This window comes from Sipha flava, unplaced genomic scaffold (genome assembly GCF_003268045.1).
Source record: "Sipha flava isolate LNK unplaced genomic scaffold, YSA_version1 173_pilon_pilon, whole genome shotgun sequence".
In the NCBI taxonomy this organism is placed as follows: Eukaryota; Metazoa; Arthropoda; class Insecta; order Hemiptera; family Aphididae; genus Sipha; species Sipha flava.
This window is the reverse complement of record NW_020271974.1, coordinates 789,480-804,629: the sequence shown is the minus strand read 5'-3', so window position 1 is coordinate 804,629 and position 15,150 is coordinate 789,480. Positions and strand designations below refer to the sequence as shown.

The 15,150-nt window shown below is 28.1% G+C and overlaps 1 protein-coding gene across 1 annotated transcript in view; it reads left to right on the top strand.

Moving 5' to 3' along the window:
- Positions 1-15,150, top strand: part of LOC112680085 (fibroblast growth factor receptor 2-like) — a 121,242-nt gene that overhangs the window by 103,686 nt on the left and 2,406 nt on the right. Inside the window, exon 6 of the mRNA XM_025550081.1 lies at positions 13,576-13,735. Coding sequence (XP_025405866.1) covers positions 13,576-13,735 — 160 coding nt within the window. The remainder of the gene's footprint in view (positions 1-13,575; positions 13,736-15,150) is intronic.

The following is a 15,150-nucleotide window of genomic DNA, read 5'->3' as shown; positions in this document are numbered from 1 at the left end:
GGTTAGCGCTACTCCCACGGATAACATAATAAATTAATAACAAAAAAAAAAAAAAAAAAGAGACGATGCATGTCGTTGTTGTAAAGCAAGAGCGCGCACACGGTATTCGTTAGTTGGTATTCTTTTTTTATCGCCGTAAACGATTGTACGGCGAATGCGGAGATCGACAGAAACGGTAAAAATATTCTTGTACTTTTCGGCCCTTGAACGATTAAATGATAAGTTTAATGCCCTGGGGAACGAGAAGACCGGTGTATCTGACAACGCGAAGATAACGAAATTTAGAATTAGAATTAGAATTTTTCTAGAAACTAAAGGAGAGCGGAGGCTTTTGTCGTTTGAGACTCGAGTTCAGGAAGGAAAGCATTCGAAATGGGACTTTGTAGCGTTCCAAACATTCGTCGGATACCGCTTCCGCTCGTTCTAGACCCGAACATGACGCTGATCGATTTCGCACACAACTCGGTCTCGACCGCAACAGGTACATTTCCCCAGGGCTCCGAATTAACAATTTTTCCATTTAAATAAGACATTACGTTTGTAAGTCGTTTGTAAATTTTTGTGAAAAAAAAACATATAAAGTTATTAAAAAATGAATTTGGAGGGGGGGCTGTAGAAATGGGAGTATTTTAGTTAAAAAAATTTAAATGATTCTAAATTCATGATTAATATAATCATATTATAATTTCATTGTGATACGTTGAAACCAAAATATTGAATTTTGAAAAATATTTATTCACTAATAAAAAAGAGAGGGCTAAAACTATATTCTAATTGTGATGAACTTTATTATCAAGCCCTTTCAGAGTTTATCATGAACAGAAAAAGTGACTTTATTTAATAGGTACTGTGTATTAATTTATTTTATTATTATTAATACGGAGCCGATGAGTTGAATTAATATAATTTATATATAATAAAATAGTTAAAAAGTTTCAAGTATCTTCCCATGAATAATATTTTTAAATTATAACACAAAATAACATAGTTCTTCTTCGTTAATATACTAAATATATTTTTCAAACTTCAATATCAATACCAAGTATGTTGATTGAGTGCATAGGCGTGGGTATGGGGCGTACCGGGTGAGCCCCGGATTGACCGGAATTTTTTTTGGGGCATAGTAAAATTTAAACTAACCATAGTAAAATATCTATATATATTTTAATATATTCGTGGAAATCAATTAATTGTATTTATATCATTTGATTTTAAAGAATTTAAAGTTTTATTTTTAACTTAAAAAATATATGTCTAAAAATTAGCAATGTAATACTTAATTCTATGTATAGATATAAATACTATATTGTTTTTAATTTACAATAGAATCTACTATGTTGAAGTATTAGAAAAAAAAATTAGGGGTACTGTCTAAGTATTTATTCACTAATTGTATTCAGGCTCAACCGGAAGTTGAAGTCTGTGCTCGCCTATGGTTGAGTGTGAATATGTACTATATATAATATATAGTTTCATATTGTATATAGTATATACAATATGAAAACCAACAATTCAATGATTCTCTGAACAATTTTTCTATAAATGCTTATAAATTAGTCATCACGCAGGCAAAGCAAAAGAAGAATATTTAATTTTTATTTTTAAAGTATAAAATAAATGTTCTATTATCATCAATATTGATCATGGTGGTGGTTGACAAAAATATAGACAGATCGCTATGATATACGCTGTATTTTATACTGACTGCCACTGTGTATCGTTTCAATATTAATCAGTGATTAATGTGATAAAAAATTAATATAATATAATAATTAATAATCACATTAATTTATTTTTATTTTTATATATACATATTCAATAGAATTGAGATCAAAAAACAAAAGCTCAAACCTATACAAACGATTGAGCTAAAAAAGTTGGGTTTTCCTAAAATACCCCCGTTTCTCCTATACCGCTAATTTTCATTTTTTTAATAACTTTTTATATTTTTTATTTTTTACAAACGAAAATTATGTTTTTACAAAACTTTACAAACGACTTACAAACGATTAAGCTAAAAATAGTTAGGTTATTCTAAAATACCCCTGTTTCTCCAACACCCACCATTTGATTTTTTAATAACTTTTTACGTTTTTTTTTTTTTTTTACAAACGAAAATGTTATTTTTACAAACCTTTACAAACGACTTATAAACGTAATGTCTTGTTTAAATTCAAAAAAAAAAAATAATTTTGGGGAGGGCTGGGATAATGTACCTCCACAACAACAGCTGTATACAATAACTACGATTTCGTAATGTCGATGCGCCCGGGCTTGAACTCTGTGCGTCCACGTGAATTTATTGGACCGCGTATGCAAAGATAAATCATACGGGGACACGTTGAAATTAGCAGAAGTGGAAAAACGAAAACCGAACGAATAGGTTTATAATGTTTTGCCGTTTGAATAAACGTGGTGTAATAATTCATTGGATTTTTCAATCGGCGCGTGCGAGATTCGTACGAGCGCACACCAAGTTGACAAACGTTTAATTGAGATTGACAAAATGATGTATCTGCCCAAAGCGAAACATCGATGCCGTTTAAGTACAGATGATTTCAGTTTCGTTTGATTTAACATTGTTAATTCACTAAAACTCACGAGTAACAACGTTTCAAATACATGTTATATCAGAATTTTTCGATTAAATCGCACATTTTTTCTTCTTGAAATTCAACATATTTATGTGCTCTGGACGGAATAACATATCTATTAGAAATTAATATTTGTGTTATAGGAATAATATAAATCATTATATTATTTTTATAACTCAGTCAGTCGACGACCAGAAAGATAAAAGTTCAAATATTTTGAAATCGTTTGAATTTGTTGCGTTAACATACCTAAAATATGTTAAAATGTACTCATATTTGATTGGTCAAATCTCCATAAATTTATCAAATGACTAATGTATAATATAATTATCAAATAATAAAACTGAACAGGCTATGATCTATACTTTTCAATTTTGCTAAAATGTATGTGTTATACAAATCAAATCAATCATTTAGATGTGGCGAGATATTATTTTGGTTTTTGTTAGGAAAAAAAAAATAGAGAAACTTTCATAGGTATTTAAAAAAAAAAAAATTAAAAATCTATATCCTTAGATGTATCATTCGAACCAAGGATTATCTGGATGTTGAACTTTGACTATGGCCTATAATCTATTGGTAAATATTTTCACAAATATGCCGTTGCGTACCTCTTGCTTAAAGTTTGACACACATTTAATTAATTACTCTTTCAGATATTCCGATTCGAAATTTGAAACAGCTTGGACGTGGAATCACAGTTACATAAATAAAAATTCGATTTCGAGTGATTATGAAATCACCGTTGGTTTGTTATAATGATTTTAAACTGGACCGCGGTGGTCACGTAATTTAGATCGGAAAGCAGAATTATTATTATGATTCCTATGCGAGTTATAACGAGAATAAAACTAGAATATTCACTGAATATAATATTTATTGGTCGGCTCCAAAAAACCGTTTTACTATAACCGATAAACTCTTCGCGCCCCACGTGCCATCACAGATACAATTTCGTCCCTGTTATTTATTATTAGTAATAATATTTTGTTATCGTTTTTATCATTTAGTGTTTTATTAGAATTTACAATTAAATTACCTTAATTATCTATGTTACGGCTAAAATATAACATAATATACATTTTGTTTACAGATAAATGATCTAACATTGGTAGTAAAAAATTGGGGTTAGTTAAAATAAGATACTAGATCAATCTTTGAATTTTTTTACGTGAACTCACCTCAAATGTCTTATATTTTATTTTTAAGAAATCTGATAAATTAAAACATTATTCATATATCTTAATAATTTAACATGTAAATTATCCAAACCATAAAATTTAATTTAAACATGATTATTTCATTAAATGCCTTAAATTCTTATAGAGTAACGTAAAATGATCGAATAAACTCAAAATATCTATATATTAATTTACAAATATCAATATTTGTTTATTATTTTAATATTTAATAGAAGTATTGCTGTTTATAATACTCCTTTGAGCGGGGAAAGCAACATTCATTATAATTTAGTTTAATTTTTTTTTTTATTAAGTGGAAAGACGACTTTTTTAAATGTTTGGCCTCCAAGTTAATTTGAACTTTCGAACTGACGCAAAATTTGTCATAGAATATTTTGCTCTAAAATTAAACCAAGACCCAAAAGTTGTATTGAATGATTAGTATTGGTAACAGATGAAAGTAGTTTTTTTTTCACCGATATCTTTTAATTAAATTACAACATCATCATGCATATTAATAAAGTTATTTGAATCTCAATTAGTGATTCTGTTTTTGTTATATTTCAATATATTCGACTGAAAAAAAGTACATTTCTGGTATTTAATATAACACTAAATAACACAACGATGTATTTTGATTTTTTTAATCATTCTCGCTTTAATCCAATACAACAATTCCTTGTAGTCGTACAAAAGACAACTATGTATGAACTATTCAGGGTATTTAATTTTTACGAAATACCGTCGTGATCGGTGAACTGTGTAACATAAATTTAAGCGGTTTATCGGTATCAAAGTGAAAAAAATAAATAAATAAATAAATAAAACAAAAAAAAAAAAAAAAAAACAGTTATTCGGGTATAGTGCCGGACAACCATCTCGCCTTTGTGTGGGCCATTGGATCCTGCGAGAATTGCGTTTTGGTTAGGCGGGTGTGTAGGTCACTTTCTATATCGAAATGATCGGATAGTAGTAGCCCATGGCTACCGTTGTATTTTTAAAAATCCAAAAACGATTAATCATTTGGCGTTTGGAGAAATGTTCTCGAACGCGTTCAAGCGCTGTAGTATGTTAATCGTGAATGTAATCATCCACCCCTTACTTCACGAGGGTTGTTACTTTTATTTCAATTTTCGTAGTTATCCGTAAAATAATGAGAGTTCTGAAGTCTCTATACGGTACCATATAGAGTGATTTCGTAGTGATTTAAAAACTGCAAATAGCACGTAGTATAGGAGGTATCGTGCATGTGAGGAGATAGAGAGAGAGAGATCGTACATCATTATAAAATTAAAACGAACTGCGTTGTCCTGTTTGAAACGTCTTCTTCGACCCAATGGATTAGTCCCCAGCTTTATAATCTTCCGATTTATGGTCGGGTACGAAATAATGCGGCCGCTCCATAAATTGCGAATTGTAAAGGAAATCGTAACGAAAACCTATTGCAGTAAATTATAGTGAGTGGGTAGCATACGTTATACAGTGTACATATAATATAAACGCGAGCAACAATGCAATAATAAACATGAATTAAAACCGATTTACAAGTTCAGTTTTTGGATAGTTATCATGTTGAAATACGTATTACGTATTAAGTACACAAACATTTTTTTCAAACTGGTTGAGCCCATCCAAATTACTTCTGTGCGCACGTGCAAACGTTCAAGTCTGCGGCAGTCGACTCTGGGATTGATAAAAGTTTGAATTCGGAGTTGTGGTGATGACATACACGTGTAACATCAAGTACGCCAAATAAAAAAAAAAATCTATAGAGTGTCCTATAAATCTTCACTGTGGAGCGCTGTTTTTACGATTTGAAATGTATTACTGGATACTTCAACGTTCACGAATAATTATTAAATTATGTACAATTTCAATCGGGGAACATATATTATTGTTTTGTATTTCAAAATTTTTCATTGTTCAGTCGTTACTCATCAGACGTTATTTGATTCGCAACAAATTGAATAACATCATTCGTTATATCTTTTATAATACGTACAATAAACTAAGTTCAAAGCAGACTTAAAACAAAAGAACCAAAAAAAAAAAAAAAAAAAATACATTATTTTATTCGAAATGCTCAATATGACGTTTGAATTGCATGTACATATGTACTGAATGATATTTTTCACACAAATTCACGAGAAAAATAATTACACAATATCTAGACAATGAGAAGTATCTTACAATATTCTTGGTTTCTTGTGAATACGATAAGTATTAACGTTTAAAAATAAAACTACGAAATGGTCTTCCGATTTATATTGAACTAAGTTCGGAGTTTATGAAAATCGATGGTGATGAAAACTCAAATAAGTATTCGAACCGATTTTCTGCCAAAGGTATAGTGCTATCGATGTTTCAAACATTTGTAGCGAATGTAATTGTTGTGCAACAGATTTTATCATGAAAAAGTGATGATTAATAAATCCGGTTTGAGAATATAATTAATTAATAATAGTTATAGTTACTATAACAATTGGAATGGATTTCAGCCAAAGTATTTTTAATATTATAAGCCCTTATTCCTTTTTTTTAAACAAAAATTTACTATAGTTAACACTATAATACAATGGTTATCGTTTTTGTGAACTACTATATAATTAGCACGGAAAACGGTGGAAGAGTCTTCAATTATTTTGTAACATTGAAGTTTTATATAAAAACTTTGATTTGTATACTTAAATAGCTTATCCTATAATTATTTTTATTATTCGTTCGAAAAATTTGAACAAAACAGATGTCAAATGCCTGATCATGTTCATTTGACAGACAAAATAAAAGAACAAATGGTGATAGGAATTTCTTCTGAAATGCATGAATACAAAATATAATATAATAATAATAATAATAATAATATATACTATTGATTGTTTGGAGCACACAAATCAAATCATTTTAATTTTTTTATTTATTCTCATAAAATAAAAGGAAACTAAAAAGTTAAAGTTTGACAAAAACTGTAATCATTTAGAATACTCTAATTACATGATAACCGATTTCATTTTTATTTCAAAATTTAAACTTGAATATTGAATAAGAATATCTCTTTATAAATGCACATCAGTGGCTTGATTGAAATTTTTTTATTTTCCGAATAACTAGACTCATATTACCCGTTAACCGTAACTAATCCATTATTATATTGTAATTTTATCAAGCGATACGCCTCCGTAAAAACCTATTGACTATGCCAACGACAATATATAATTTTTGGCAAGCAAATTTACATGCCACCCTTGATTTTAAGTATTATTATAATAATAATAATAATTGGTTTTATAATTACAGACTACGGTTTTATATTGTTTTATCTTGATTCCTAATAGTATATCGGGTGTAGCAATTTCGAGAATTTGTGTCATTATTATCGGCCACGTTAGTGGAATGAAATAATAGAGAGGTGTTTGATAATTATTTTTTTTCTGTTAGACTCGTTAAAAACATTCCATCTCCCGGTGCATAATGACTTCGATTAAATTACTCGATTGCTCGATTTAACGTACACCGAAGTAAAATACGATGAGTTTGTTAGTACATATATATGTATATAATCATAAGAGATGTTTAGTTCTGTGTAATGTTCGTAAAAACATTAAAATTAAAAAAGTTAAAATGATTAAAACATAAATCGAATATCTTTAATGAGATTTTACTGGTTCGATGATGTGACACTACAAAATTTTTATAAGTTTATGTGTGTAATTGATGTTCACGTGTTTTTTTAAACATTTGGATTTTTGAGTATGAAAACATTGATAGCAGAGTTAGCGTTGTATGAGAACTCACTGAGTAAGATTTTGTTCGAAAAACAAAACTGCAATCAAATCGTAGTTTTGTATATGTATATATATAAAAAAAAAAAAAAAAAACAGAAAACGACAGAAAACGACAGAAAAACGTACTTGCACAATTTACTTAAGTGATACATACGAATATGGGGAAAAAATTATCTGTTATTTTTTAACAAAATATGCGTAGGAAGATTTATTGAACGATTTTCTTTTCGAAAAATAACAGTATTACAAAAATAATATCTCATGCAGCAAGAGATACTATTTTTTAATTTAGTTTACATGCAAAGTAAAATATATCGTGTGCACGGAGAATTTGATAGATTTCTTTTCGGAACGTTGATTAGATCAGAATAAAGAATTTTGAATTGTTCTACAAACTTTGTGAGGGTGCATCAAATATATATGTGCGCAACGTATTAATCTTAATATATATACAAAAAAAAAAAAAAATAATAACAATTCATAGTTTATGCCGTGTTGATTTCAATTCGTTTTGTAAACTAAAACGACGTTTTCGTTACATTGTTGTTGCGGAAATGTTACATACATGTTACTTTCGTTATTTATTAATCGATTCATTACGTTTCACCGATCAAATGAGTTTATAACAGTTCGTTCTGCGACTGTTACACTATTATATACTCCTGTTCGCAATATTATTATCACTTTGAACGACGGTTTGAAAATGTGTAGAGCTAACAATTTAATTTTACAACATATCGTTATAGTTTAATATGTACACATTAACCTGTTTTTCATTTTAACCGCATCGAAAGCACATTAACATCTCAATATTAATTCGTCCAAATTTTGGATACTTTTACTTGCACAATTTTTTTTTCAATTCAGTTCATTTATTCGGACACACGTGTTCTGGCTATAATTTGATTCGAGGTTTATTGTGTGTTTCTTTTTATTTATTTTTTTTCGATTCGAGTACTTCTGGAAATCCTGGTAATGGATTTGCCACGTATTTATTTATAGCTTATACTACGCTATGCGACTTGATAGCTCGCGAAGCTTATACAACAATATATTTGAAGTGATATACATTAAAATATCCTTATAAATTGGTAGTACGTGTGATTGAAAAATAAAATAAGTTGGAATTGCCAAAAAAATAAATAAATTATGATCCATGAGATCTGATATTATGAACATTAAATATATGAATATTTTTCAAATATTATCAATAAATGTACCAAATAAACGACGTAATTTCGTTTTTAGAGTTTTATTCTTAAGTTTAATGGAGAAAAATGTATGGTTTTGTTTGTTCATTGTTATTATTATAAATATTTATTTAGGTGCTTATATTCTATCATATTTTAGGAGTTAATATATTTAGAAAAATCGATTCATTTTTATGGAATTTAATTATACCGATTAATCATTTGGGGTTCTGATTTTTACTTTTTATTGTTGATGTTCATTAACCAGAATTTATGATAACTATATTTTAATATTAATACTATTGACACGGAATGTAGCTTATTTAGTTCATTAGGAAGAGTCTGATTAGGAGACAATTCTATAAAGATGTTTAAGTTGGTTTTCATTTATTATAAAATAAGTGGATAAAAATATGTATAAATTGTTTCTACTGATTTACGAATTAAATATTTAACAAAGTTGAAAGGAAAAAATTTTAAAAACGATCATTATATTTTCAACATTAAATTGATATCTTAACTACTTTATTTGTTTTTATTTAGTCAAAACTGTAGTTATCCATTTCAATAATTCTATTTGTATTGATTACAGTTTTCGAAGAAATATATTTTTTAGTTGATTGATGGCAAAATATTTCTTACGAACACTGCAATACGCAGCTTCTCATTTCCCTAAGGATTTTCATCACTTATGCGAATCAAATCATACCCGAAGTTTAGCTTAATTAATTTAAAATTTAATAATGGAATCATTGATTCTAGAGATTTCAACATAGCAATGAAACTCAAGGCTACTTTGGTTCAACTACTACAGTGATACTTGTTCATTGTATTGATTTCTTTCGTAGTAGTTTATTTCAATAAATTGTTTTCAGATAAATGCATTTTTTTCTCACGGTTTCTATACTTTTTAGGACATTGAAAATATGTAACTCATTTTTAAGTTATGTAGATATGTAAACATATAATTGACATTCATTTTTATTTTTATTGATAAAACAATTAGTGTTAACGGTTGTATAATAATAATAACAATATTATATAATATCTTGTACATAAAGCATTAAACGTTTACAATATTATATATTTCAGCAGATTAAAAAATTTTCTTCGGTTGATGAAATAGATGGTGATCTCAATTATTCGAGTGATATGTTAAATATTTATATAGTTTTTTCAATTGTTTATTATGTGAGAATAATTGACCAGCATAAGTGATTTTTTAATCAGTAGAATATTTCCACTGTCCCATGTTAATCACACAGAGAACTAACCAGACTCATTATTTGTGATCCAAAAAGAACGCTAACAACCTTCTTTTTTTGATAAGTTTCCAGGGATATGGTAAAGGGTTATATATTTTAAATATATCAATTTTGAGTGTATAATCAAAATCAGTATTGAAACATGAGTCTTATTGGGAATATTAAATCGAATTTATAAAACAAACGAAAATCTATAATTATGTATATTCGTATTCGGACACACAGTTCCATATTAATATAATTATGTAATTAATATAATTATGTATTAAATTTAATATATTAATTTACTATATTAATATAGTTATGATATGTATACAGTCTGGATATTTTTGATAAGCTCACAGATGTTTTCGTCAAATTTAAATGATAAGACCTATTTTTTATGCTATTATTTTTTAATCTTATATATATATATATATTTCTTTTACAGCAATATTTATAGACAATTATAATATATATATATATATATATATATATATATATATATATATTTACCTACTTACACGTGACCTGTAAATACGTTTCGTCGTCGGCTCTTATCGGCATTTGAATTATATTATTGTATATTATTGTATTTTTAGAACTTTTTTCGACCAAGTGTACAACTTTAAAATACATTTCTCTATCATGTAGGTTACATTGTGCGTTTTTCGTTTCTCCGTCAGCGTTATTAATGATCACATGACGTTTCCCCATTTCTGACACTTCCGGGGTGAATTCCATTGTTAGTAACATGTATGATCGTTTTTACATACAAATATTGAGCCGATTAATGCCAAAATTTAGATGCATGCATTCAAACATTCAATCGTTTAATAAACTCGTTTTTAGTTTTTAACCGATTGTTGCTACAGTCAACTAATTTTTTCTTCTTTGTATATTTTTTAAATTTATTTTTTGTTTTTAAATATAAAACAGCATTTCACATTATACAAAACATAAATTAGTTTTTTATTTGTTATATTGCCATTAAAAGAATAATAAAGTATTATTAAATATTACAAACTAATGTACTTGTACAGAAAATTAAAAGTTTGAAGTTTAATTAACGTTTAAATATTTATGATCGATGCATTGGATTTTTGTTTACCTATTGATGATTTTTAAATCGAAACTGGGCGTAAATATTTACACATCCATATTACACCAATGAGAAACTTTTATTTCGTATCTTATATTTTATTTTATTAATATTCTTTGAAATATTTAATCATATTGATACATATTTTATATATACCCGATTCTTCATACTAAATTAATAATGCTCGGATATTTATGAAATTGCTAATTTTCTAATTTTCATTTGATCTAATTTAATACGGACCTAGATACAAATTTGATTAATTTCCTACTGAACCAAACAATATTAATTCAACTTTGGATACTTTTGCATATTTTATGGTTTTATATTCGAATATATATTATTGGAATTTTTAAAATATAAATGCACATTTCAGTATATTTTCGAAATTTTTTAAAAATAATAAATTATTAAATGATATATTATCGATCCGTATGATTGTGTTCGTCCCAAATATTTTTAGACTCAAGTTTGATCAAATTAAAAAAAAAAATCATTGTATCATAGTGTGACGCTCATATTGTTACTTATTATCTTACACTAAAAAAGTATAAAATATAATAATAACAACTAATACAAATTCAATTCTTACAAATTACTCCACATATTTGGTATTTTTTTAGTGCATAAATGCAAACATATAACAATAGTTTTAGGGGTATTAACATCGGAGCCCTAGTTATAATGTTAATATGTATATTTGTTAATAATTAATATATATATTCACATTATAACAATTATATTTAAGTACAATAACAATATGTTTACACAGTACACATATAATGTAAGATAATCTTACTTTAATAGTATTTTGATTACTTTTACACACATTTTTAATTATAATATCTCTATACGACAAGTATTACAGTTTTATGATTTCGATTTTTCAGAAAATAGTGTAAGTGATATAATGTAGGATGGATAATAATATTATGAACAATAGTAGTTCAAACAACAAAATATTTTACACTAAGTACCTACGATTTGTTTGTTATAATGATATTTCTCGTTCATGCATTTCCCATTTGATACAATTATTCGATGTTTCCCATCATTCTAGCTTATAAATCTACGAGGAAATATTCAATAAATATAACTATAACTCTAATGCTTAAATTTTTTTTTGATATTTAAAATTTATCAAGAGCCTCGTATTATCGTAGATCATAACGTCAATAAACGAACTTATATCTTATACTTCGCTTGTTAATTATTATAATTATAATTTTTCTTGATGAATGCTCTTCAACATCAATAGCAAATTTATATTTCTTATTAATATTACGCCTAACATGGCTCCCTTAGAAAATATATATTCCGAGTGAATCATTAATCAGAACGTGTGGAGTATATTTTAATATACGATTTATTTCATTGTGAAACGGTAAAATAATTGTTCGTTTCAATATTTATAAAATTGTTATGTGTTTATATGTTGTTATGTTATTAATGCAATGATAATTTTTATATACAATAAAAAATGTTTTTCGGAAATATAGCAATTAAAATATTATAACAGTCCAGACGAGCTGAATTTTAAGTTTGTTTTCACAGTTATACGTTAACAGTTATTTCGCGTCAAAGGGTTTAGCATTTTTCGTTAATAATTTTCGTTTGTTTTAGGTATGTATTGTGAAGAGTCATTATTTCATCACAATAAACATAATGTTTCTACGACCAGAATAAATAAATAAATATACACACACACACATATATAACAATAATAATAATTTGTACCTTTTTCGTGTGCGCAACATTTTATGGCATGAATTTATATTATGTATTCCATGTGTAAACTTGTTAAATTTCGACTCTTAGTGGTACGAGGAAGCTATTGTTATTTCACAATGCCGCATACAACATATACGTACATCCCTTTTTGTGTATCGAAAAAATAGTGTTCGTTTTTTTTATTTTCGTTTTTTCATATTTTAGTAGTTTTGTGCTCCAATTCTTTTATGCAGCATATTATTCAATCGATTGAAAAATTGCACGAACAGATATAATACTTAGGGTTTGTTAAAACTGTGAAATGCTTATTAGTTCCCGAGAGAAAAAATGGTCTGGTTAGTGCGTCCGAACATACACCATTATAATTATGAATTATTTACTATCGGAAATGTTGTATTACTTTTTAGCTACCCGAATCGTTTATTTTGTTTTATTTTTTTAAAAGTTCAGAAAGTTTTCTACAAAAACAGTGATTTATTCAATACGAAATCGAATAATCGCCTCCCGACCCAGTACCGATATTCGAATGTTACGATTCAAAACCTAACTATATAGTCTTAGAATACGGTTTCACTTTTTGCGTCCAACAGCTTTTTAGGGCCTCGGTTGTGCACGCGAAATAATTTCCAATTCGATTGCTACAAAAATTAACGGAAATACTAGACCAACCACGATTTCATCGAACTGTAACATAAGTCTTTCTTGCGTTTCGCAAATCTGTATTAAAATCCAAACCGTTGTACTGTTGCAGGACCGCAGAGGAAGTTTGAGCGTGGAGACGGACAGGTCGTCGAATTACTTCGCCAGTCGACTGACCCTCGCCAGCGTAACCAGATCGGACTCCGGTAAATACACGTGCAAGTCGGGTAACAAGAACACCACCACGTTCACGTTGCACGTAATACCGCCGGGTGAGTGTATGGTTTTGACGGGGCACCCGAGTTGGGTCCCGAGTACTATGGGCTAATCGCAGGTAGTGTATTAGTTGGGTCCCGGATTTTTATAGGTATTAAACTAGTTCTTGAATATTTTTTTGATAAGTACAACATTATACTAACATTTTCCTTCCCATTTTAACAGACTTAGGACTGTATAAGATCTATTTAGACCACAGGTATGTTTAATATGATTTTTATAGTTTTTTTTTTTTTTTTTTTGTTTTTTAGTTTCTTTCCATTGAAATATAAATTATTAGAATTTTGTTAGTAAAAATATTAAAAATCAAGTATAAAAATATATATTATTTTATATAATTATAGATATATAGGTAAATGAAAAAATATTAAAAATGTTAAAATCATTATATAATATAAATTAAAATTAATGGAAAAGAAACTAAAAAAAAAAAACTATAAAACACATTTTTAACCATACCTGTGGTCTAAATAGATCATAGAAAGTCCTAAGGCTGTTAAAATGGGAAGGACAATTTCAGTATAATATAGAACTTACCAAAAAATATTCAGGAACTAGCGTATACTTAAAATAATTCAGGATCCATCTAGTGAAGTAATTTTAAATTCGGGACCCGATTCGGATGCAGCCGGTTTTGAGATAGTAATCCGAAATAAAAATCTTTCAACGACGTGTCGATCACATGTACGAATGTTATGTTCTATGTTCCGTTTGTCCTTCGGTCGAGTTTAAAAATTATATTTACATCGACGTTTGCACTTGTGTGCATAATGTTCTGACAATGTTGTTACGATCGTCGTTTTTACGAGTATCATTTGGATTACGACTGATGTTCAATAATTGTGAACCGGACGATGAATAAAAAATACATGTTTAACGACAACCATATCCCTAAGGATTTGAATCTCACGACTTATCGTCAGTAGCAATAACCGCAAGTATAAATCGACGCGCGTCAACCATTAGATCCCATACATCAATTACTGGATCTCGGGATGATAAATGCGCAGTAAACAGATGAAATATGCATTTACTTAGTGTAGTATAAGATATTCAAGACAGGCAATGTAAAAAGTTCGAGTTTATTAAATCGAAAAAAGTGTGAAACCGTGTAAAATATACTTGGTAATTGAAATAATTGGACTTTGTGTTGACATTAGTTCAGCGCATTGCACAGGAACACATTGCTATTTCAGTTGTTAAGTCGTTAATTCGTCTGAAACAAAATCACTTACCGAAATCGCATGGAAAAAAAATATGTTTTCGTTAAAACATTATACGTAACGAAACGTTTACAGTTGCAGTTGATTACGAAAGATTAGAGTGACATTTTCAAAGGAAAGTGCGCACCGGTTTTCAGTATACATTATTTTGAATCGAGAAAAACTTTGATTCGTATCCGTCATAAATC